The sequence below is a fragment of the Malania oleifera genome, chromosome 11 (assembly GCF_029873635.1).
Source record: "Malania oleifera isolate guangnan ecotype guangnan chromosome 11, ASM2987363v1, whole genome shotgun sequence".
Taxonomy (NCBI): Eukaryota; Viridiplantae; Streptophyta; class Magnoliopsida; order Santalales; family Ximeniaceae; genus Malania; species Malania oleifera.
Window position 1 is genome coordinate 25,242,750 of NC_080427.1, and position 27,720 is coordinate 25,270,469.

Below are 27,720 nucleotides of genomic sequence, written 5' to 3' on the forward strand. Positions count from 1 at the left end.
TAATAAATTACACCACCCCTTTCCATGTTGCTTAACATAGCCGTATTATAGGTTATAATTCAAAGTACTTCTAGTGTACATAAGTATGATCCCTGTTTCTGTAAATCCGTACGTATGTAATAATAACTGAAACTGTTCCATGTGACTATCTGTGTGTCATGACTTGCCCCCTCATGACAGGGTTGTGCAGCCTGCAGGCTGGATTTACCCTGGCTAGCCAACCAGGAATAAATCATTGTACTCCGTCAATCGATCTGCCCACCTCAACCCATATCTGGATGGGGAGCCTAACCTCTTCAAGGGCCTAGGTGATCGACCTTACCATGTATTATCTGAATAGGTGGTTGCACTCATAAAGTAACATAATATCTGTAGCAACGGTATCGTGCTCTATAGCTGCAAGTCCAACAGGGTCAGATATCATATAATATATTTCTATACATATCTATTTGATTTACCATGATTCTGAAGTATTGAAATAATCATGATGCTGCATAAATTGTAATTGTAGTTCGTACGTAATACTGAGAACTGTATAATCATAACACTGTCATCTGCATAATCATAATACTGAAACTGCATAATCATAATACTAATATTCGTATAATCATGGTACTAAGATTCATAAAATCATGGTACTGAAATATCATAAAATCAGAATACTGAAATATCGTAAAATATACATTCGTACTATATTCATAATCAAAAGTCACACGATACAGTAATACATAATTTTCATCAATTAATAAACTGCATAATATTTTAAAAATGCCTAGCATAGCATATTTCCCTTACTTGACTACTGGAAAACCCATAGGGAATACTAGCCTAACACCCGCAGGGCCTCCTACAAAACACCCTGAAAATAATATATGTCAGAACATAACATCAGTATTTCTCCACCTACATCATTTTCTATAACTATTAGAAAGCCAAAATTGGGCTAAAGGGTTTTACCCTGAATTTTGGATGAATCCAACTTGATCCCACCGACGATCCGTCCTAGCAAACTTGAAGAGAACTCTACCAGGAATGTCATGGTGGCTTCGGATCGTCAATCCGGCATCTGGCAGGGCCGGAAACGAAGAGAGAAGGGAGAGGGTTCGTAGAGAGAGAGAGAGAAGGGTGAAAAATGGGTTAAAAATCCGGTTTTTATTTATTTATAGGGCCAGATTCGTTGACGAGACACGCCACCTCGTCGACGAGTCCTTTATTAAATTTGTCGACGAGACCCTATATTCGTCGATGAAATTTAGAGCAGCCAAAAATCGTCTCTCACTATTTTCTCGTCGACGAATTTTCTTCTGCACTCGTCGACGAACGCTCGGCGTTCGTCTACAAAGTCTACGACCTCCTTTTATTTCTATTCTATTTCTCTCCCCTATTATTATTATTAAAATTCTATTATTCTTCGGGTCACTACAGTTGGGACTTAGAGTCTTACTGAAGTCGTTTTGAGATAGTCCCAAAAATATGGTGTTTCGTTGACTGAAGGGTGCCCTGAGGTCATTCAGCCCCTATGGTCATTCTACGGTCTTGTTGAGCTTACAATTACCTACATACATGACATGCAAAGATTATTACAGACCGTTATGAATTATTACAGACCAATATAAAAATGAATGCAAATACAATTGAAGATAGGTCTTCATTCCTTTTGCTTCTCCAAGCGCCATCAATGAATTTTGATCTTCATAATTCGTATGACTTGCTTAAGTTCCTACCAACAGTGCATGCTAAGGATAGACCTGTTCAAGAAGCTCAACGCACAAGTGAGAAACATTGGTTTTGTTATAATCAAAACAGGATCAGACTCATAGAGTCAACAATTCTTCGGGTCATTACATTCTAGATTTCTATTAGTTTGAATCTTTGAAACCCTAAACTAAGATTGAGAGTTTATCATTGCTTAGTTTCAAACATTAGCTTGTATAAACACTTATGTGCTTGACTTGGGATATTCACTATACTAAGTGTTGATTACACATGTAGAGCACCGAGCTTATAGTTCATACATTTTTTAGGTGCATTGATTATACTGTGCATATTGTAGTACATATCAGCATGTGTAAAAAGCATTTTTTTGTACATAAATTTTATATCATTGATTGTATTTCAAGCGTGGGTCTGAAGAGGGAGACTAGCCTTGTTGAATAGTTTCGGACTGACTTAAACTCGGTTACGAAAGTTAGATGCATCATCCGGGTAAGGCACGGTTGAGGTCAACCCCATGAATTGACCTGGTTGTAACCGGTGCCGCTCCACCCGTTAAGTGAGCATTAGTGGAATCCTCGGGCTTGCGAGCTAGAGGTAGAGACATAGGCACAATTGGCCAAACCCCGATAACATATCGTGTGTGTTCTTTATATTTTCGCAAATTTATTTTCCTTAATTTTATTTTTAGCACATGTATGTTGTATGCTTGATTCATTCTATGTAGTGCATGTGTTGATTAGGTTTATAATTAAATAGAAAGACCCTAGGTTTGTGTAATGCTACTGCTAGATTTGGATAAACCTAGGTAGGACAAAATTTTAATACCCAATTCACCCCTCTCTTGGGAATACACCAAAGCCAACAAAGTCAGAGACGTTTGCCAAGTTTAAATTGTGGAAAGCTAAGGTAGAAAACCAGATCGGGAGAAAGATGAAGTGCCTCAAGTCAGACAATGGAACTGCATACACAAACTTGGCTTTCAAGGAGTTTTGCGAGAAATGGAGACATTTTACAGTATGCTAGATACCACAACAAAATAGTGTGGTGGAAAGGATGAACCAAACCCTAACTAAAAGGGCTCAGTGTCTCAGGTTGAACGTTGGGCTCGTTATGAATTTCTGGGCCGAGGCGATGAGTATGACTAGTTTCTTAGTTAACAGATCACCAAAGGAATCACAAGATGGGAAAGTTGACGAGGAGGTGTGGACAGGTAACGACATAGACTACTCTGGATTGAGAGTGTTCTAGTGTCCAGCCTATGTGCACATTCCTAGTGATGAGAAATCAAAGCTAGAGGTGAAGTGTAGACAGTGCATCTTTCTGGGATATCAGAAAGGTGTGAAAGGGTTCAAGCTGTGAGATTTGGTGGCAAACAAGGAGGTGATCAATAGGGACATGGTTTTCGATGAGAGAGTCATGTTGTGGCATACTTAGTAAGAAGAAAAGAAACAAATTCCAAAAAAATGTAGCTGCAACAAGCATGTTGTGTAAGTGAAGTCAAGGACTTAGAGAAAAAATACAGGGAGTTCTAGCTGGAGAAATCAGCAGGCGATGCAAGTGGAGTCAGAGACTCAGGGTGGAGATGATAATGTTCAGAACACAGGGAGTTATAGCTTGGATGACTAATAGCCACATCATAGTATAGCTGTAGATAGACCTAGACATATCGTTAAGTCACCCCCAGGTACGAATTTGACAATATGGTGTCTTATACACTTATCACCAACAACGGGGATCCTACTACCTTTCAAGAGGCCATGCATAGCTAGTAGAAAGGTAGCTGGATGGATGCTATGGTGGAGGAGATGGAATCACTACATAAGAACTAGACATGGGACTTGGTGGAGCTTCCAACTGGGAAGAGAGCGATTGGATGCAAGTGGGTGAACAAGAAGAAAGAAACAGTTTCAAAAAAGGAGAAAGAGAAGTTCAAGGCTTGGTTGGTAGTAAAGGGATACTCGTAGAGTAAAGGAGTTGATTATGATGAGATCTTCTCCCCTATGGTCAGGTACACTTCCATCAGGGTAGTGTTGGGATTGGTGGCGCAATACGACATGCATCTGGAGTAGATGGACATAAAGACGGCATTCCTCCAAGGTGATTTGGAGTAGCTAATTTACATGACATAATTAGAAGGGTTTTTCCAACTTGGACAAGAGTAATTGGTTTGTAAATTGAAGAAGTTACTTTACGGGCTGAAGTAGTCTTCCAGGTAGTGGTACAAACGGTTAGATTCCTATATGATCCGTATCGGCTACAGAAGGTGTGAGTATGATTGATGTGTCTATGTGAGGAGACTTGAGGACGGTTCTCTTACATTTCTATTGCTTTGTGTTGATGACATGCTAATTGCTGTGAAAGACATGACTAAGATGAATCAGTTGAAAATTTTGTTGGGTAAAAAGTTCGATATGAAAGAATTGGTTGCAGCCAAGAGGATTCTTGGCATGGAGATTCACAAGGACAGAGCTGTAGGGAGATTATGGTTATCTCAGGGCAGCTATGTGGAGAAGGTGTTGGAGAGGTTTAACATGGCTAATGATAAACCAATGAATACACCATTAGCGAGTCATTTTAGATTGTCTACTGCCTAGTGCCCAAAGAGAGACGATGAGGTTCGTGACATGTTGAAGGTCCCTTATACCAGTGCAGTGGGGTGTCTGATGTATGCCATTGAACATACAAGGTCGGACATGGCACATGCTGTTAGCATGGTGAGCAAGTTCTTTTCAAATCTAGGTCGATGGCATTAGGATGTAGTCAAGTGGATTCTTAGGTACTTGAGGGGTACAACTGGATATGACATTATATTCAGCAAACAACAGAGTGATCCATCAGTGGTAGGATATGTGGATGCTGACTACGCAGGAGATTTGGATGACAGGAGGTCTACCACAATGTACGTATTCACCCTTGTTGGAGGTCTATGGTGTAACAACCCGAATAATAATGGGATTTAAATAATAAAGAGGAAGGGGAATGGAAAACAGTAACAGAAGAAGGAGGTCGACTTCGTCGACGACATTGCACTTTGGAAGGATTCATCGAAGGGAAATCATCAGGGCTTCGTCGACGAATCCCCTGTATTTGTCGACAAGGGCTTAAGAAAATTCATCAACGAAGACTGGATTCGTCGATGAAGAAATACCGAGAGAAGATTTGAGCTGACTGAATTTCTTCGACGAAGACTGAATTTCGTCAACGAGATTATTGAAGAATTCGTCGATGAATGACGTGGCTCGTCGACGAATTCCCCTATTCTATAAATATGAAAAATCCGATTTTTATCTTCCTTATTAAGCTAACTCCTCTCTCTCTCTCTCTCTCCTCCCTTCGGTTTTCTCTCTCTCTCTCTCTGATTTCGTGTTAAATTTACGCCGAATCAACAGTTTGAAGCCGCCACGATGCTCATTGGGAAGTTCTCTCCAAATCTGCCGGAGCGGATCGTTGGAGAAAACAAGTTGGAAATCATCACATAGTTGAGGTAAGTTTTTTAAGCCAAATTTGGTCTCGTGATAGTTATAGGAAATGATATATACGTGGAAATACTGAAGTTTAATACTAGGGGTTTTCATTTTCAGGGTATTGGTTAGAAAATCTTACGGGAGTTAGACTAAATCGTTTTGGAGGCTTTCTCAGTAGTCATGTAAGGGGATAAAATAAACTAGTTCTTTTTTAGAAAATGTATGTATATATAGTATTTGATTTCTGGAAAGTAAATATGTTTATATATATATGATTTATATTTAGGAAAATACTGTTTAAATGATGATATATTGAATACGTGAAAAATCTGTTCAGTGTGGCATGAATATAAAATGTTGTGAGATACTGTTTTCTAGAATGGGATTATGATGCGGATTTTTATAATTGGGAAAAACCGGCATACGGGCCAAGATATATAATATATATATATATATATTTTTCAGCGTACGGGCTGTTCTATGATGTGATTTGCCAGCGTACGGGCTGTGCTATAATATGTTTGCCGGCGTATGGGCCGTGCTATGATGTGATTTGTCAGCGTATGGGTTGTGTTATGATATGTTTGCTGGCATACAGGCCGTGCTATGATGTGATTTGCCAGCATATGGGCTGTGCTATGATTTACCGGCGTATGGGCTGAGTTATGATAAACATGTAATACTGGCGTACAGGCCGATGATTTTCATGATATAGGTATATATATGCAAAATGATATGATTGATCTGATAATTAATGATATGAGATATCCATGTATCACAATTTCAGTATATGTTATATGATATCAGAACCTGGATGGCTTAGTCTAGGCTAGCATTTGCACGGTACCATTGCTATGTGTCCATAGTCTTCGTGATCATGATATTTGTGTTAACGCCGTTGTACGGAGTGGTATGAAATTGGATGGTCGATGTGATTTTTAAGAAGAGTGTGATCGCCCCTAGTGTACGGACCAGGTCAGGCAGACCCATCGGACTTACAGACTGTACTGTTGACTTGGCAGTGGTCGGCGAATCATTGTCAAGTCCCACCTTCGGGCCACACAACCCAGTCATGTGGGGTAATACATGACAACAGCCAACTAACCTACCAGGAATGTTTTATGTTATTATTATTATATGAGATGAGATTTGTTTATGAAAATGCATTAGGTTCTGCTATGATTTGATATATATATATATATATATATATGTTTTCCCAGACTTGACTGAACAGTTACTGAATATATTATTTATGGTATATGTAGAACACGAATTAGTCATATTGCCACACACTAGTATTAGTTTATTTCCCTTACTGAGAGGTGTTTCACCCCTAAATTTTAATAACTTTTCAGGAGCCCCTGATGAGAGAGCGGGTAAAGCCCCACTGATCTAATATAATAGATCTGCCTCTTGGAAGGGTTAGTTTTGTAGGGACAATTAGATTTTGTGGGAAATACTCCTAGATCTCATTGTTGGGGTTGTATATATGGAAATACAGTGGTTATAGTGACTCTGGTAGTTACGGTAATGTGATGGATGTTTCTGTATTTATTATATTGTGGTTGTATGTTTCCTGCTACTTAGACTTCCGTTTGTGTTCTGATGTATCGCTGGTACCCACGGGCTCAGGTGGATTATGATCTGTTGAGCTGGGATATGAGAAATGTGACATTGATGTTAAAAAAAAAAAAATATAGTGAAAATTAAGCAGGTTGTCACATATGGTGTTGTCACTTGTTGTTTTATCTACTACTAAATTAAAGTACATGGTAGTAGCTGAGGTTGCAAAGGAAGCATTGTGGTCTATGGGATTGGTCAAGGAGCTGGGTGTCCAGCAAGGTGGAGTTCAGTTGTAGTGTGATAGTCAGAGTACCATCTACATGGCGAAGAACCAGGTGTATCATGTAAGGACCCGAACCCGAGTGGGTTCTTACATATAAATTTTTCAGCGGACACAAATAAATCTAAATTATTTTTATTATCAGAGCACTAATTAACTTTATTACAAATATATGTCTCAACTATTAAAATGCAAATTTCTAAAATTCTAAAATATACAAACATATTCTAAATTGTATTATGCTAAATTTCTTATTCTACTCTTTTCTTTCTATTCCCACCCATGCACTTGCTACTCCAGATTTCTAGTACGTTCCTCAAAGTGATCTGAAGAGTAAAATAATGATTGGGATGAAACGACGTTTAGTAAGTAAATAAGATTATTATTAGTGTGTTGCCAAAATGAGCTTTCAAAATATTTTAATTTCGTAAAATAATATTTAATACTATAACTTTAAAAATGTTTTTAAAATAAATGTAAATTTAAAAATTTCTGCACAAAAACTTTTGTCATCAACTACAACAGTAAAATTTTATAATCATATACTATAACTGTTAAATTAAATTTTTGACTTTAAAAACTGTAATTATAATTTTTAATTATATACATATATATATTTTTCCTTATACGTTTCCTTCAAATCATCATTTAGGCACAATAACGGACATGTTCATATAAACTTATACTTTATCTTTAAATCATCAATAACTTTATACACGTAATTAAATATGTATATACATATACTATAAAAATCACTCTTAGGCCTGTTAATCGTAAGTCATGTTTACCCCCATGACTGGGTTGTACGATCCGAAGATTGGACTTAGCTAGCTGGTTGACCAAACTAAATCAACGTACGTAAACATTAAGTGAGATTTTCCCTATTAAACCTGGTCCGACCCAGGTGTGCACTCAGGAGAAATCCACTACCATATAAAACCACTTTATAAACAGTGTGGGTGCACTCTGATCCATTTAAACTTTAAGTTGCGGTACCGAACATTTAGAACTTTGAACTTTCTTTGCCATAAGGGGTTTTAAAAATATTTTTACTATATAATTTGTACAATTAAAAATAATATCATTAAATCTCATTTTCACTCATATTTTCGTGAAATACGCAACATAAAAAAATCAACTCATGTAATTTTTACTTATATTTTCGTGAAATATGTAATGTATAAATAAACTCATGCCACACAATTTTCGTGTTAAAAATATTTTCTTGTATAAAAATTAATGATGTAAAATAGCTGAGGGATTTAGAACATTTCTTTACTCAAAAATAAATGCAAGTATATTAAAGATAAAACTAGTATAATTAAATATGCGTAAAAAATAAACTCAAGAGAATTTTATGAAATTAACTAACATAATCGAAATTTACTTACAAATAAACTCGTGTATAAATTTTAAATAAAAATACTAATATAATCAAATTTACTTACCTCTTCCTTTACTTTGTGTTACGAAAACAACGAATATCTCTAAAAATGAGATCGAAAAGAGTGGGTGAGTGAGAATTTTAATTATAGCAAAAATTCTCTTTTCACCTCTAATTCTTTCACTCACTAATCTTTCTCTTCATTTGGAATTTTTTTGTAAAAAATGAAGGTTGAGAGCTTCTTATTTATAGGAAAATTTTGGGGAGGAAAATTGAATTTGTAAAAGTGTAAGAAGAGGGGTGAAATTATAATTTTTTTTAAATTAAATAATGGACAAGGGATGGGCTAAGTATGAGTTGAGTATGGGATAGGGATGAAGGTCACGTGGGAGTGTTTGCAACCACTCCCATTTAATAAATTTTTTAATTAATTACTTAATTAATTAATATTTATTTGTTTATTTATTTTATTTTTTAAAATTTTTTTAAATTATTATTATTATTATTATTATTATTTTTAAGCCATGTTTTAGTATTATTTTTTAAAAAAAATTAAATTCGAATTTCGAAAACTCATGTAGGCCCCGCATGGTCTTGTGGGTCCCACACAACTTCGAGACCCAAGTGGGTCCTACGTAACTCCAATAGTTATCACACGGTTTATTAGTCCTACATAGTTTCGGGACTTATATAGATCCCACACGACTTCGGAACTCATGTGAGCCCCACATGATTTTGTGGACTTCACACAACTTTGAGACTCAAGTGGGTCTTACGTAATTCTAATAGTCCTCATACGGTTTTATGAGTCCTATACAGTTTTGGGACTCATGTGAATCCCACACGACTTCGGGACTCATGTGAACCCCACATAGTCTTATGGGCCCCACATAAGATACTTATATTATTATTATTATTATTTTACCATGTATTTCTACAAATTATGTCTGTCAAAACACTATTTTATGTATATGTACTTATTTACGTGTATAAACAGTGTTTATCCTATTTATCCTATGAAATTTCATTTTGACTAGGCCAACCTCTAGGGAGCGACTGAGCCGTAATGGTTTCTGAGCATTCGCTAAGATAAGGTATTTCTTAGGCATCAAACATGAAATCAAGGATCCTACAGAAAACACTTCTGTATTGATATTAACTTAATAACCATTTTTATTATTTTATTATTATTATTATTATGCTTTAATCGTATATATATTTTTGGGTCATTACATTCTCCTCTCTTTATAAAATTTCGCCCTCAAAATTTACTAATTTAAAATGAGTACTGTATAATTGGTTGTGCTATTTTGAAAGAGCAAATTGATGAATGATTTGACTAAATCTTAGAATAGATTGATGGTCAATTTGGAGAAATATTTTATTTTGGGAACTGAAGTGTGAATCGTCGGTCTAATAGGGGTTGAAATGGAAAAGAAATTTAAAAGATGTGGAAAAGGATAATTTTATATATATATATATATATATATATATATTATACATGTCCTATAAATTAAATATATATATATAAAACAAAATGAAACAAAATCTGGCCTTTAGAGTCTTAGCTCAATGTCAACATCTATCGAAGTGCTAATTGTGTCATTGCTAACTGCCTGGGTTATTTCTTGGCAGAGTTGATCTCTTGTAATGTCGCCGACTTGGGTCGAAAAAAGGGAGAGAACGCCCGTTTGTTTAGCGAGGGAGGAAGAGTTGCCATCTTCTCTTTGTGGCCTTTGGTGGGGATGCTCATAACGAGTCATCGGTGGCCCGTATATGAGTCTCAATGCATTTTGGATCTCTTGGCAATGGTGGAGTAGGCCAGCATTATCACAAACCCTTAGTGTGGTGACTGCGATGCTGCCATTGTAAGGGTTATGGTTCATTGATGTGATGTTAGTTGTAAGTTTCATAGACAAAATATTGTCGATAGGAATGAGGGTACAAGTGGTTGGAAAAATGGCAAGGGCGCTACTCGGGGCGGTAGTGGCGTTGGAGGTAAGATGGATAATTGGTGGGGCAGTAGTTAAAATAGTGGCTTCTTCAATTGATCCCCACTTACGCCTACGGTTCTCAAACCAAAAGCGTACATTTCTCGGCTCAATTGGACCATACCTTCGAAGTCGTGCTGCAAGCAAGATAGCCCGCTTCACAGAAAGGAGTTCCACTTGACTTCCGCGGAAGGCCTCCTCTAAAATCTCCAACTATACTTTGTTGGGTTTCCATCTTTGGATTGACAATCTAGTGCTGCTCTCAGTAACTTGAAAAGTTGGGTGATTTGACAACATTTTCGAGTAATGAGACAACCAAGAGAAAAGTTGGGAAGAACTAATCTCTGCAAACTGAAATGTGGTTGTTTAAGATGGTAGAAAGCTGTGATGCTTAGAGTTCGAGGAGGGCAAACCCTTTTTATAGGGGAATGGCTGCGTGTTGTGGAAATCAAGAGAAAGCAACGTGTGCTGCGAGAATCGAGAGAGAGCGACGCGTGTCACGGATATCGAGCGACGCATTTTGCACAAATCAAGGGAGAATAACGTGTGCAGCGAGAATCGAGAGAGAGCGTGTAACACCCCGACCCCGAGGGGCCTGGGATATTAACTTTTTACTACTCATTTACAGCGGAAGCAAAATAAACTCAATTTTTATTAAACCAGGGCACTAATCATCCATATTACAATCATTTATTTCAAAAGAAGAAAAATTACACAAACATAAATATCTGAAACCATACTAATATTTCTAATCAATCTTTATTTTTCTAATCCCCACCTGCATGCTTGCTAAGCCTGGTTTCCGACATGTCCTTCAGAGTTATCTGAAATAAAATATGATTGGGGTGAGACGACGCTCAGTAAGTAAATAAGATTATTATTAGTGTGTGGCCAAAATGAGCGTTTAAAGAATTTCGTAAAACAATATTCAATACTATAACTTCAAAATTTCTTTTAGAATAAATATAAATTTAAAAATTTCTGTATAAAACTTTTGTCATCAATTTTAATAGTAAATTTTTATAATCATATACTATAACTGTTAAATTAAACTTTTAACTTTAAAACTGTAAAAATATTTAATGATTAACATACATATACTTTTCCTTATACGTTTTCCTTAGATCGTCATTTAAGCACCAAAATGATCATTTTCACGTAAACTTACACTTTCCCTTCAAATCATCAGTAACTTTGTACACGTAACTAAATATGTATAAACATATATTGTAAAAACCACCCTTAGGCCTGTTTGCCGTAAGTCATGTTTACCCCCATGACTGGGTTGTGCGGTCCGAAGACTGGACTTAGCTGGCTGGCCGACCAAACTAAATCAACGTACGTAAACTTTAAGTGAGATTTTCCTTATTAAGTCTTGGTCCGGAACCAAGTGTGCACTCAGGAGAAATCCACTAACATAAATAACCACTCTGTAAACAGTGTGGGTGCACTCTGATCCGTATAAACTTTAAGCTGCGGTACCGAGCATCTGTAACTTTGAACTTTCGTTGCCATAAGGGGTTTGAAAATCATCTTATTATAGTTTATGCAATTTAAAATAATATCGTGAAAATCTCATCTTTACTCATATTTACATAAAAATGTAACGTAGAAATAAACTCATGCCACACAATTTTTGTGTTAAAAATATATATAATTTTATTTTTGAATAGAAAGAAATGCTGAAAATTTACCCAAGGGGATTGGAACATTTCTTAACCCAAAAATAAATGCAAGTATATTAAAGATAGAACTGGTATAATTAAATATGCGTGAAAATAAACTCATGAAAATTTTGTGGAACTAATTGACATAATTAAAATTTACGTACAAAATAAACTCGAATATGAATTTAAAATAAAAAGAAACTAACATAATCAAAATTTACTTACCTTCTTCCTTACGAACACTGTAACTATCTTTAAGAAATGAGATCGGAAAGAGTGGGTGATTGAGAACTTACTCAAAAATTCTCTCTCCACCACAATTTCTTTCACTCACTAATTCTTCTCTTCCTTAGAAAATTGTTGTGAAAAATGAAGGTTGAGAGCTTCCTATTTATAGGAAAATTTTGGGGAAGAAATGAAATTTATAAAAGTGTGGGGAGATAGGTGAAATTATAATTTTTAAAAATTAAACAATTGGCAAGGCATGGGTTGTGTATGGGATAGGGATGGAGGCCATGTGGGAGTGCTTGCCACCATTCCCACTAAATAATTTTTTAATTAATTACTTACCTAATTAATTAATCAATTACTTAATTAATTATTTTATTATTTTATTATTATTATTTTTCCTAATCATTATTATCATTATTATTATCATTGTTATTAATTTTAAACTACTTTTAGTATTTATTTATTTTATTATTTATTTTTGAACAAGAATTAAATTTAAAATTTGAAAACTCATGTGGGCCCCACATGGTCTTGTGGGCCCCACACAACTTCGAGATCCGAATGGATCCTATGTAACTCGAATAACTCTTATACGATTTTATGCATCCTACATAGCTTTGAGACTTGTGTAAACTTCTATACGGTTTCGGGACTCATGTGGGCCCCACACAGTCTTGTGGGCCCCGCATAGGATACCTATATTATTATTATTTTATCATATATTTCTTCAAATTTTATCAGTTAAAACATTATTTTATGTACTTATTTACGTATATAAACAGTGTCTTGTGGCTCCGGGACTCATGTGGACCCCACATAGTCTTGTGGGCCCCACATATGATACCTATATTATTATCATCTTATTATGTATTTGTACAAATTATGTCTGTCAAAATACTATTTTATGTATATATACTTATTTACGTGTACAAACAGTGTCTATCCTGTTTATCCTATGAAATTTCATTTTGACCAGGCCGACCTCCAGGGAGCGACTGAGCCGCAATGGTCTCTGAGCACTCGCTAAGACACGGTCTTTCTTAGGCATCAAACATGGAATCAAGGATCCTACAGAAAAACACTTCTGTGTTGATATTAACTTAATGACTATTTTTATTATTTTATTATTATTGTACTTTAATCATATATATGTATTTTTGGGTCATCACAGAGCGACCTGTGTCACGGATATCAAGCGACGCGTTTTGCACAAATCGAGGGAGAGCGACGTGTGCCGCAAGAATCAAGAGAGAGCGACGCGTGTCACGAATATCAAGCAACTCATTTTTGCAAAAATCGAGAGTGAATGATGTTTGTTGCAAAAATCGAGAGAGAGTGATGCGCGCCTCAAGTGACACATTTTTTAAAAATTGAGAGAAAGCGATGTGTTGTAGAAATCGAGAGAGAGTGACGCGTGCCTCTAGTGACACATTTTTCAAAAATCGAAAGAAAGCAATGTGTTACGGAAATCGAGAGAGAGTGACGCGTGCTGCGGAAATCGAGCGAGCGACGCGTATTGCAAAATTTGCGGACTCAAAGTTCTGTTCTTGTTTTTACATCTTTATTAATCCTTTAATTATAATTAATTTCATACCCAAGTCACCACTTAAGTGAGTGGCCTAGTGGTAAGGAACCAGCTGTGCATCCATGTGATCGCGGATGATTTCCACCTATGAGGCTATTATTATTATTATTATTATTATTATTATTATTATTATTATTATTATACCATATAAAGTTTTATATATATATATATAGTAAAATTTAAGTTGTATTAACTTTTATAAATTTATACAAAATAAAAATTAAAGATTTCTTCAAAATTTGTACTCCTAAATCAAACTTGGATACTTAATGAAAATTTTTTTTTTTTTCATATTTAACTTGCACATGCTAAGTGATTTTTTTATTATTTAAATATAATATAGTAACATTTAAATTGTATTTAATTCCTTATAAACTAATACAAAATTAAAATTAAAGATTTCACCAAAATATATATTCCTAAATTAAGCTTGAATATTTTGATAAGAACTGAATATGCAACGTAAAAATACATTTTCATATCCAACTTGCACATGTAAAGAAATTTTGGGTAAATTCAAATTTTAGAATAAATCATTTATTCATATCTGTTTGTATGTGTAGCATCTCCAAACATAATAGGATCTAATGTGTTACTTCTTATATTATTAGTGAAAATAATAACAGCGAAAATAAATAAATCTTATATATTATTATTTTAATATATTTATATATATGAAAAATTTAAATTATTAATGCATATGATCTAGCAATTAATTATGAGTGATTAATATGAATACGTGTTTCTACAAACATAAATAACATATTTAACTTAATTAACGTATCTTCAATAATACTACCATTTTTCGTAGAAAATATAAGATTGTTACCTGTCCTTGGGAGCTTGCACATTAATCTCATTTCTTCCAATGTTACTATCTTTAGGATCCATTCTTAAACAATGATCAATTGTTATTTTAAAATCATAAATCTATTATTAACGTATAATAATATAACAAACTAAAAGAAATATTTTAAACTACTCAATCCTACCCAAATCATATTTTATGCTTAAATTCGGGTGAAATTTATATGTTAGAGTATGCAAAACCTATATCTTATTCTCTGATACCAATTGTAAGGATTCGAACCCGAGTGAGTTCGTATATATAAATTTTTCAGCAGACACAAATAAATCTAAATTATTTTTATTACCAGAGCACTAATTAACTTTATTACAAATATATGTCTCAACTATTAAAATGTAAATTTTTAAAATTATAAAATATACAAACATATTCTAAATTGTATTGTGCTAAAGTTCTTATTTTACTTTGTTCTTTCTATTCCCATTCATGCACTTGCTACTCTAGATTTCTGGTACGTTCTTCAAAATGATCTGAAAAGTAAAATAATGATTGGGGTGAGATGACGCTCAATAAGTAAATAAAATTATTATTAGTGTGTGGCCAAAATGAGCTTTCAAAATATTTTAATTTCGTAAAATAATATTTAATACTATAGCTTTAAAAATGCTTTTAAAATAAATGTAAATTTAAAAATTTCTGCACAAAAACTTTTGCCATCAACTACAATAGAAAAATTTTATAATCATATACTATAATTGTTAAATTAAACTTTTGACTTTAAAAACTGTAATTATAATTTTTAATTATATACATATATATATATATATATATATATATATATATATATATTTCCTTATACGTTTCTTTTAAATCACCATTTAAGCACAATAATGGTCATGTTCATATAAACTTATACTTTACCTTCAAATCATCAATAATTTTATACACGTAATTAAATATGTATATACATATACTTTAAAAATCACACTTAGGCCTGTTAATCGTAAGTCATGTTTACCCCCATGACTGGGTTGTGCGGTCCGAATACTGAACTTAGCTGGTTGGTCGACCAAACTAAATCAACATACGTAAACATTAAGTGAGATTTTCTCTATTAAACCCTAGTCTGACCCAAGTGTGCATTCAGGAGAAATCCACTACCATATAAAACCACTCTGTAAATAGTATGGGTACATTCTGATCTGTTTAAACTTTAAACTGCGGTACCAAACATTTGTAACTTTGAACTTTCTTTGCCATAAGGGATTTTAAAAATATTTCTACTATATAATTTGTACAATTAAAAATAATACCATTAAATCTCATCTTATATTTTCGTGAAATACGCAACGTAAAAAAATCAACTCATGTAATTTTTACTTATATTTTCATGAAATATGCAACGTATAAATAAACTCATACCACACAATTTTTGTGTTAAAAATATTTTCTTCAATAAAAATTAATGATGTAAAATAGCCGAAGAATTTAGAACATTTATTAACTCAAAAATAAATGCATGTATATTAAAATAAAACTAATATAATTAAATATGGGTAAAAAATAAATTCAAGAGAATTTTATGAAATTAACTAACATAATCAAAATTTACTTACAAATAAATTCGGGTATGAATTTTAAATAAGAATACTAACATAATCAAATTTACTTATATTTTCCTTTACTTTGTGCTACGAACACAACGAATATCTCTAAAAATGCTGTCAGAAAGAGGGGGTGAGTGAGAATTTTAATTATAGCAAAAATTCTCCCTCCACCACTAATTCTTTCACTCACTAATCCTTTTCTTCATTTGAATTTTTTTTGGGAAAAATAAAGGTTGAGAGCTTCCTATTCATAGAAAAATTTTGGGGAGGAAAATTGAATTTGTAAAAGTATAAGGAAATGAATGAAATTATAATTTTTTTAAAATTAAAGAATGGGCAAGGGATGGGCTAGATATGGATTAAGTATGGGATAGGAATGGAGGTCATGTGGGAGTGTTTGCCACCACTCTCATTTAATGAATTTTTTAATTAATTACTTAATTAATTAACTAATTTTTTTTAAAAAAATTTTAAATCATCATCATCATCATTATTATTATTATTATTATTATTATTATTATTATTATTATTAAGCCATGTTTTAGTATTATTTTTTTTAAAAAAATTAAATTTAAATTTTGAAAACTTATGTGTGTCCCCACATGATCTTGTGGGCCCCACACAACTTCGTCGAGACCCAAGCAGGTCTTACGTAACTCTAATAGTCCTCACATGATTTTATGAGTCCTACATAGTGTCGAGACTCATGTAGATCCCACATGACTTCGGAACTCATGTGGGCCTCACACAACTTCGAGATTCAAGTGGATCTTACGTAATTCTAATAGTTCTCATACGATTTTATGAGTCCTATATAGTTTTGGGACTCATGTGAATCCCACACGACTTCGGGACTCATGTAGGCCCCATATAGTCTTGTGGGTCCCACATAGGATACTTATATTATTCTTATTATTATTTTACCATGTATTTCTACAAATTATGTCTGTCAAAACACTATTTTATGTATATGTACTTATTTACGTGTACAAACAGTGTTTATCCTGTTTATCTTATGAAATTTCATTTTGATTAGGCCAACCTCTAGGGAGCGACTGAGCCGCAATGGTCTCTGAGCACTCACTAAGACAAGGTTTTTCTTAAGCATCAAACATGGAATCAAGGATCCTGCAGAAAACACTTTTATATTGATATTAACTTAATGACCATTATTATTATTATTATTATTATTACGCTTTAATCGTATATATATTTTTGGATCATTACATATCATGCTAGGACAAAGCACAATTGACATGTTCTTAGGATTAGGGAACCGGTTTCTTCAGGTGAACTTCTACTTGAGAAGGTCCACATGTTTGAGAATGTAGTTGATATGATGACAAAACCTGTCACAATAGACAAGTTCAAACATTACTTGGACTTGATCAACGTCTCCACGTGCTAGACAAAAGGCGGTCTAAATCTACTATCCAAGGTGGAGCGGCGAGTTATATTTTCATATTTCTCCTAAGTGGTGAATATTCACCAAGGTGGAGATTGTTGGATATGTGACTCATATTAAGTGGAACCCATGCGCCGGGAAAGTATGGTGATGCAAAGAATAAGGAAGTTGGTCATAGGAAGAAAATGTTGACTATTTGGTCGACAATTTGAATGATGGTTTGCTCTCGGTATCAAATTGTTAACGATTTCAGTCTGCAGAAGAAACAGGTCTCGGTATTTAATTGTCGGCGGTTTGCCTGAAACCTTCAACGGTTTCATTCAGCCTAAGTTATGAATTTTTGAATTTGGAGATTAGTAGATTGGGGGATTTAGAGGTATTTCCTTTGAAAATTGCTACAAAAGTGTTTTAAATTTATTCTAAGCCTTGTGTGCGTATAGGGTTAGAATATAAACATTATTTTGTAACCCATGATATAAGCTTTACAATTTAATAGTGAAAATTAGTCGTTTGCTCTCGTGGACGTAGGCACATTGCCAAACCACATAATTTGTTGTGTCATTGATTTTATTACTTTCCTTTATTCTCATTCTGATTGCTTGTTTCATATATTCATCGTTGGTTGCTTGCATTACTTGTTCCGATCTAAGTTATGTGTTTCTGCTGCGCATTCAAATCAACAAGTTTTATTTCAATATTTGGCAAATGCTAAATTTTGAACTCAAGATTCAATAATTAAAGCTTAAATAGAAATTAAGTTTTTTCCCAAAAAATATTCCAAATAAATTCAAATATTTGATTCGAATCTGACATGAAAACCTAAGTCAACTTAACCTGGGTCCAAGTCAACTGACCCGAATACCCAACCTGAGCCTAACCTAAACTCTTTGACTCAAGTCAATGTTGACTTGGGCCAGCCTAGCTCAATCAGCCCATTTCCTTTCTCTCATGGCCTAAATGGGACTAACTTTAATTTAGCCCATTTCAAAAACCATTCCCCAATTAGTCTGTGGCCTAATTTCAAATCCAAGCTTAAATTGGGCTTAATCTAGCCTAAACTCTACCTAAATCTCACGAACCCCGTGCCCAACCTAATTCCAACTTGACCTAGCCCACACTTAATATAGCCCCAAGCCCAAAATGAGTCAAAGCCCCAATAAGCCGAAGCTCAAGCCTAAAACTAAAAAACTAAGCCCAAACCATAAAACCTAACCTAACCAAACCCTAAAAACATGCCCTAGCTTAACCCTAAATCTAACCCTTGTCAATCAACTCTCAATTTCAATTTGGATCCTAAAAAAATGCAGGAAAATTCAAGAAAAATCATAATAATCGCATAATAAGAAAAAAAATCAAAAAAGGGGGGTGGGTTCTCATCTTTATGGGTTTGGATTTGTGGCGCGCTGCTCCTATTTTTGAATTGAGGCCTGCAAAAGAAGAAAATCAGGAATATAGTTAGAGAGATCAATAGAGAAAAAGAAAGAGAGAGTGAGAACTGAGAGGGAGGTTCATGCAAGAAAGAGAGAACTGAGAAAAAGAGAGAGCGAGATAGAGAAAGGAGAGATAAGAAAAAAAGAGAGTGAGATTCATGAGAGAGAGAGAGAGAGAGAGAGAGAGAGAGAGAGAGAGAGAGGGAGAGAGAGAGAGAGGGAGAGAGATTTGTGTGGAAGAATAGAAGCAAAGAAAAGGAGTGAAAGGGAGAGAAGAGATAAAGGGAGAGAAAGAGCAGAAGCAGAAAAGTGAGAGAGAGAAAAAAGGTTTTGCATATATTAGTGGGATGTCATAGTATGAACGGTGACAAGTCGCACAACTAGGACCGCATAATTGGGGAGCAACGTGGCGCAATTCTGGCCGTCCAACGTGTGTTTACTCTAGACGTCCGGATCGTTGCCACATTAGCAATCCTTGTCAAATTCCCAGCACCAACTGATACCTGCTCCTGCTGCAAAAAATTATACACACACACACACACACACACACACACACACACATAATATAGTAAAAAAAGGAGTGCCACATGTCACCATTACTGATTGACACGTGGTCGACCACTTTTCCCCAACCAGGTAAACTCAATTTGACTCGGGTCAACTTGAGTTGACTTGTTGACTTGGTTTAGGTCAATTGAACTCGTCTGACCCGTCCAAATCGCTGGTTTATTTATTTAATTTTAAAATTAAATTTTATTTTTTAAAACTTGGAAAAAATAGTTAAAATGGAAAAAAATCATAAAAATATTTAAAAATTAAAAAAAAGATAAATAAAAATTAATTGAATTATTTTGACTCGAATAATAAAAAAATGGAAAAATAAAAATGAAAAAATGAAAAAAAAAATGTTGAAAAATTTTCAGAAAATTCTAAAAAATATATTTGAAAAATATAAGATTGTTTTAAAGATTTTTTTTTTATCAAATTTGATGAATTTATTTGATTATTGTTTATATATATATATATATATATATATATATATATATATATTTGTAAGTGTATCACAATGATTAAACAAAGGGTAAAGAGGTATTTCAGACCTCACCTATATTAGTTTTGAGGGGGTTTAATAAGATCTCCTCCTTTAGAGGTTTTATTGGGATTCCTAAATTGCACCTTATTTTATGTTTTCTTTTAAATTTTTAAAATTTATTTATTTTTTAAGAAGTTAATTAAAGACCATTAGATTCAGTTTAAAGCTAATTAATGGTTCATTAGATACCATTCGTAGAACGGGTGTGTAAAGGGTGTTAGTACTTTCCCATTGCATAACTGAACTCTCAATCCTAATTTTGGTAAATGTAGGATGAGATTACTGATTCATTGACCTTAAGATTAGTCTAGAGACTATTAACGAGTAGTAATCAGGTGAACTAACCGCACCTACGAAAATAATAGGTTAGTGGCAATTATATCAAACTTTCAATATTATCATTTCTCGTCATTCCAGACCCTTTTCCAGGTTGCTGCAGTAGTGGCATCATACTCTAAATAAAATTATGAGAAATTTTAAATTTTAATATTTATATAACATTATAGATAAAAAAAATTAATAAGTATATTTTTAATTATTTTTTGTTGTATAAAAATCTCAATATATGGATTCTTCCCATGAAAATATTAAGAACTTTATTATTATTTCTAAATTATAATTTTCTACCTAAGATCTTAATTATTGTTATTTCTTGTTTACTTATGATTAATTAATGAGTCTTTTTACATTTAAAATTTATTATTTGGAGGTATTTCTAGGTTTGTAGTTTCATTTTTAAAAAAATTATATTATCATTTATCTAAATGATAAAATACACTTCAAAATAATTTTAAAATGCATCATAAAAATTTACCTATTTTATTTTGGGATATATACTTTTTAACATTTGTATACCGTAGCATTCATTTTATTTTTGAACGAAAAATATTTTGTTAGGTCCAAATCTTGATATAATTAAAATAAAATTTTTGATATGGATTCATCTAATGCTATTAAATTTATTTTTTATAGAAAATTTTTGGACTCCTAAAGACAATAATATTTTTTGACTACAAATTTATTTACATTATTTGTAGTACTTTTTTTTTTTTTTTGGGTATATGCTGATAACTTTTTCACTAAATAATTTTATCTAATTTTGATTGAATTTGCTTCCTATATATATAGAGAGAGAAATTTACTTATTTTCATAATATTTGATAAGAATATTTGTGTCAACAAAATAATTTACATTAACCATACTTTTGTGTATGGTACAAAATTTACCTTTTTAATGAATGTTGCTCTTATAAAACTTATTTTTAAAAGTAAGTTGTTTACAAACTTATCTAAAATTATATATATATTTTTAGGTGTTTCTAATTTTCTTTGAAAAAATTAGTATACTTTTGTTCACAAAATAATTTATAATATTCGGACCTTTATATATGGTATAGATTTTGATTAATCAAATGACAATTTGGGGAGAAAAGTTTTAGTGGCTGCACCACAATTACCAACATAGTTTTTTGGGTTTTGGGCCTAATCACCAAATTTTCTACTTCGCACAAGAAATAATAAATAATTACAACTTACAAAATGTTGACTAACCCTCGAAATGCTGATTGGAGCACTTTCTAACAATCTTGATCGACCTAGGCAAGATAATGCTAGTATAATGATACCAAGAAAATTAGTTTCAAATATAACATGCAAAGTATAATAATTAAACACATGACGATAATGACTTATTATTGTTAATAAAATTCAACATTATATAATTTAATGTAAAATTATCAATCTATTTTATTATGCATGAGTCGTCCGCGTTGGCCACATTTGACAGTTGACACTCGGAGAAAAACAATCGGAGATAATTCAAATTCTTGCGCCGCCGCATAGTCTTCCAAGTCAACATCCATGGAAATGGAAATTTCTATCCGTTCAGATACAATAGGAATCGCTCATATTGCCACAGAGAAGTGGCACCTTTCAAGAGGTAATTAGCGAGTAATGAGCAACGCAATGGCAAAGCTTATCCTTCTCTGCATCCCATGGAGCTTCCTCTCCCTGGCGCCTTCTTCCTCCGCCAGTCGAAACATGCTCTTCCCCGGCGATGCACTCGGATTTTCCGACCAACTGGTTTCCGCCGGCGGAAAATTCAAGTTTGGGTTCTTCAGGCCCCGCGCTTCCACCAACTGTTACGTCGCGATCTGGCTCAACGCCGAAGTTGCAGGTTCAGAGGACAAGCAGGTGGTGTGGGTCGCCAATCGGAACACGCCCATCTCCGACACTTCCGAAGATCTCCAATTACAGATCGCGAGGGACGGCACTTTGCAAGTTTCTTGCGGGCGGGGCAGGCTTTTTATATTAAATCCTAAGCTACAACAGGGCAATACTAGTGCTAATGTCACTGTTACTCTGCTCGACTCTGGAAATTTGGTAGTGGGCGAATTTGGCTCTAATGGGAACAAAACACAAGTGTTTTGGGAAAGTTTCGATGAGCCGACGGACACCCTTTTGCCTGGAATGAAATTGGGATTCAACTTGAGGACTGGCCGAAATCGGACGCTAAGTTCATGGATGAGCAGAGACGTTCCCACTCCAGGGGTTTTTACTCTTGGTCTGGACCCTGGAGGGTCGCGCCAGTTGATCCTCTGGTGGCACCAGAGTGTGTATTGGAGTAGTGGGTTGTGGGAGAATGGCCGATTTGAGTATTTGATTCCATTTGGTGGGCATAATTTTAGTTATGTCTCGAATGGGTATGAGAGCTACTTTTACTACTCTGCAGGAGAAGGGATATTTTTCCCGAGGATGGTGATGAACTTTTTGGGTCAAGTGCTGGTTGGGAATGGGACTAAAACGCAGTTGAGCACAGTGATTTCTTGTTCTACTTATCCCACTAATTATGGATGTGTGGAGCAGAAGTTGCCAACGTGCAGGAGCCCTCGGGACTGGATAGACGGAAGGAAAGAATCCGTCCATGGACATAGGTTTGAGTTAATGGAAAGCAGCAATGAGCTGGGTTTCATTGATTGTCAGGCCAAGTGTTTGAAGAATTGCTCCTGTGTGGCTTTTAATTCCAAGAATGATGATGGTACTGGCTGTGAGATTTTGGGTATGGGAATGGGCTTGACTGACTATAGTCGTGTGGAAGATGTCTACATTGTTCAATCTCAGGTGAGTCTGCTTTATGCAAAAAGAAAAATGCTTCACAAATTTCTATCGACACAAACTTACATGATGATTGATGTTCATTGCCAAGGTTCACATAATTATTAGCCTGGAATGTCTTAAAATATTAATATTTTTTCAATAAAAATATTTCTATAAGTACTTATATCAATAAGAAGGGTTTGATTTACACTTAATACTTATTTTAAAAGGTAATTTTCCAAACTATTTTTTTTAAGGAAAATAAGTATTTTCTGAGAAAGTAATTTTTTTAAAAAATTACTTATTTTAAAAAGTATTTATAATTAGTAATTTGAGACCACTTATCTTTTAGATAAATATTTTTTTTTCAAAAATGTACTTTTCTATTGTTAAAACTCGTTAGTCCAGAACCTAATAGCTTAAGTTTTTAGATAAAGTAGTAATATTAGAACTTATTCTCAAGAGGTCGTGGGTTCTAGTCTCGTCGCCCATATTTATTGTGTGATGTTTAAAAAAAAATTTATTCATGGTGTACTTATCTCTCCATGTCTGCGGGGCTGCACTTATTGCAATGATCTAGTGTGTGTGCGTGCTCACACAATTAAAAATCCTTCCAGGCTAATTAGATATGTTTATCTTTTTTCTGGAGATCCCGGCAATGCTTAGTTTGGACTAAACAAGAATTCTTGAACAGCCTAAAACCACAGAATAGCATGCTTAGTACATCAAAATCACATACTAAAACCAAATAAAAGCTTCGAAAATTGGGATAATGAGGTAAGTTGGGTTCTAGAAAGATTTAAAGGGTTTGGAGCCTTTAGTTCGGAAGGTAGAGCTCTTGCAGTGTATCAGTTGTGAGTTGCAGGGGAGGAGTAGGATCTTTTGAAATGCACGTAGGGACGTTGGAGTGCTTACTAGAACCATTTTTGAGAATGCTTGAATTAGGTGGAGGATGGCTGATGGTTTTGTTTGTATTTCAAGTAGTTTGGATTAAGCTTGTGTAATTTCATTGACGTTTTCATTGATTAAGCTTGTATAAGTAGTTCAGGCCTTGTTTTCTGTTTGGTAAAAGTTGATTATCTAAGGAAAATAAAAATCTTGCTATTAAATAAATTGAGAACCTTCAAATATAATTTTGGACTTCTGGTTCAGGAAAATACTAATGATTATTAACGGATACTATATCCAGCAGAGCAGTAGCTTCCACCTCTTCATCACACAATGCTGCAATTAACAGATACTATATCCAGCAGAGCCATAGCTTCCACCTCTTCATCACACAATGCTGCAGCAGCATTTCAGTTATCAGTTTAAACAACCAGCAAACCAATTACCAGTCACCTGCAGCAGCAACTTTATAAGAGTATTCTTTCAGTGAGCAAAACAGAGTGTTCCCATATTCAATCTGCTAAATATATATTCAGTTGTAGATTTGTTATTATGTTAATATTTTATTTTTTTCAGTTATACATTCTGTTATTATCATGTGTATATAAACATTTTTTTCTAATACTTTTTGAGTAATATACAGAATTCGAAATTCATTTACAATTTCAATAATGATAGTGCAACATACTTGCTAGACGTTGATTGAAGTCAAAGAATTTGCTGGCCGTAATCCAGCGAGCATGATCAAGTGGTGGATGTGGCTAAGCATTGCAGCAGGAGCTTCTGGTACACTCTTGCTGTGCACAGCCTGCTACATAAAATGGAGAAAACTTAGAGCGAAAGGTGAATTCTTGCAAGACATGTATTTTAAAGCTTATGAAAAATATTTTTTTCCCATGATATTTGGTTTGTTGCAAAAATAATTTACAAGTCTTTCATGGATACCAATAGGGGATAACAGAATAGAACAATGGACGATGTTCAACGAGTTGAGAGGTAATGCAACACTTTCCATCTGTTGTGGCATTTGGAAGAAGCATGAAAAGACTGGGAAGTCAAATCACGAGTTGCGATTATTCAGCCTTGATAGCATTGCAGCTGCCACAGACAACTTTTCAACAACAAACAAGCTTGGCCAGGGTGGATTTGGACCTGTTTACAAGGTAAACTGAGAAGACTTTTTTGGCCAAGTAATTGTATATGAAGATTCTTGAAGGTGGATGGTTGAGAAATCACTAAACTAAACATTTGTTTCAGGGAAATTTGCTCGATGGGCAAGAAGTAGCGATAAAGAGACTCGAGAAAAGTTCAGGACAAGGGCTGTTGGAGTTCCAGAATGAAATTATACTCATTGCCAAGCTCCAGCACACAAATCTGGTCAGACTTTTAGGGTGCTGCGTTCAGGGAGAAGAAAAAGTACTAATCTATGAATACATGGCGAACAAGAGCCTAGATTTCTTTCTCTTTGGTTAGCAATCATTATCATTTTCTTTTGTTTGTTTAATTAAGCGTGAGCAATCTTCTGGTCATTCATTTAGCAATTTCTCTCATTGATACTCAACAAATCTACTATGAGGCAGATCCTTGCAGAAGGAAACTATTAGATTGGAAAACACGCTTCAACATTGTTGAAGGGATTGCTCAAGGACTTGTTTATCTTCACAAATTTTCAAGACTGAAAGTAATTCATAGAGATTTAAAAGCCAGCAACATTTTACTCGACGAAAACATGAATCCAAAAATATCAGATTTTGGCATAGCTAGAATATTTGAGTGGAACGAAGCTGAAGCAAACACAAAGCGAGTTGTTGGAACATAGTGAGTATGATATTCCATCCACAACCACAGGCAACTTAATGATATTTGTGGGAGCTCGCTCTCAAATAATGAAGATTGTTTACCTCATTAATGCAGTGGTTATATGTCTCCTGAGTATGCCATGAAAGGCATTGTTTCAGTGAAGACTGATGTATTCAGTTTTGGAGTCTTACTGGTAGAGATTGTGACCGGCAAGAAGATTATTAGAAGCCATGATCATACAGAACACCCAGTAAATCTGATAGGAAATGTAAGTATTTTTATTAGTCATGGAATTTTTTTTTTCCCTTTTCAACTAGGGATATTGGGTTTTGTCCGAAACTGTCGTCAAAATAAATTTATACACGTTTGCAGGTTGTCGATGACTACTACTGTATTGTGTCTAAAACTGAATTTATGTTTCAGGCATGGCAATGTTGGAAAGATGGAAGAGCATTGGAGCTTAAGGACCCAACTTTAGATGATTCATGCCATAATGAAGTGTTGAAATGCATTCATGTGGGTCTCTTGTGTGTACAAGACCGTGCCAAGGACAGACCAACCATGCCAGATGTTGTTTCTATGTTGACAAGTGATGCCATGATGCTACCAGGACCAAAGAGACCAGCATTTCTAATTGATGCAGGTGCAGAGGAAAACAACTTAGAAAATTTTTCCCTAAATAATGTATCGATAACATTGGACGCTAGGTAAAGCTACCAACTCATGTGTGGATGTATGCATGGATACCAACCAATACATGGTTGACAATTCATGAGGAAATTACTTAAACATCATGACTAACCATTTGACACAAACTATTAGTGTCATATATATATATATTTTTATTTTTTATATGATTAATTAATTTTTGATATGTCATTTTTGTTTTGTTTTTTTTTTTTGAAAATAATGATTCATTAGAACAACCATAAGTAGTACATCGTCCTAACCAAAGGTAAGATCTAAATTATCCTTACAAACTAGAAGATGAAAAGGGAGAGTTCTAACACAATTCCTAGGAGCAGCGAATGCACATGATGCAACATGATGTGCAAGAGAATTACAATCTCTTTTAATAAACAAAAACAACAAACTTGGGACAGATATATTAAAGCCCAAATATCCTCCATGACTATCTGTGCCCCCCAAGAAGAGCATATCCTATTGTTAATTCTATCAACCAACCTTCTTGCATAAGAAAGAATGAGCACCTTGCTGATCATCTCCCTTCTAGCATGGACCAAGGCCTTACGAATAGCTGTAGCTTCGGCTTGGTAGGCAAATGTTGCAAGAAGTTTTATTCCTCTCATAGCAAAAACTTCCTCATTTGTTCTTCTGAAAATGATGCCTATAGTAGCTCGATTTTCATGGTTAAAAGCAGCGTCATAGCAAATAATTGAATTAAAAATTGAAAATCTATGAATCTCGAGTATAATTTGAACTTCCATTATTTGAAATATGAAAATCAGCCTTCATAGAGTTTTTTTCAACATAAAATACAATCGCCATCAAATAAAATGCTTCTTGAATAATGATAGTTGGATTCCAATTTGTTTGTTTAAAAATTTTTATCATTTCTTCCCCTCCAAATAACCCATGAAAACACTGCCCTAATATTAATAATGGAGTAGTTCTGCGTTTCTTAAACTTAGGTTACCCATCGTCTAAAGAAAATCCCACCAATTTGAAAAATCAACAAGTTCTGATTGCAA

At 34.2% G+C, this 27,720-nt stretch overlaps 1 protein-coding gene across 1 annotated transcript; it reads left to right on the forward strand.

Moving 5' to 3' along the window:
• Positions 1-21,999: 21,999 nt before the first annotated feature.
• On the forward strand, positions 22,000-26,858 carry LOC131168625 (G-type lectin S-receptor-like serine/threonine-protein kinase CES101). The gene is made up of 7 exons (XM_058128208.1): positions 22,000-23,344; positions 24,904-25,051; positions 25,160-25,371; positions 25,466-25,676; positions 25,789-26,026; positions 26,123-26,276; positions 26,432-26,858. Exons 1-7 carry the CDS (start codon positions 22,178-22,180, stop codon positions 26,717-26,719), a joined length of 2,418 nt encoding a protein of 805 aa, XP_057984191.1. The 5' UTR covers positions 22,000-22,177; the 3' UTR covers positions 26,720-26,858.
• The last annotated feature ends 862 nt before the right edge of the window (positions 26,859-27,720 follow it).

Excerpts from the sequence above, each read along its gene's own strand:
- LOC131168625 (XM_058128208.1), top strand. The coding sequence starts at position 22,178 with ATGAGCAACGCAATGGCAAAGCTTATCCTTCTCTGCATCCCATGGAGC. Across the intron at positions 25,052-25,159 it reads GAGAAAACTTAGAGCGAAAG|GGGATAACAGAATAGAACAA; the intron begins GTGAATTCTTGC and ends GGATACCAATAG. Across the intron at positions 26,277-26,431 it reads CAGTAAATCTGATAGGAAAT|GCATGGCAATGTTGGAAAGA; the intron begins GTAAGTATTTTT and ends TTTATGTTTCAG.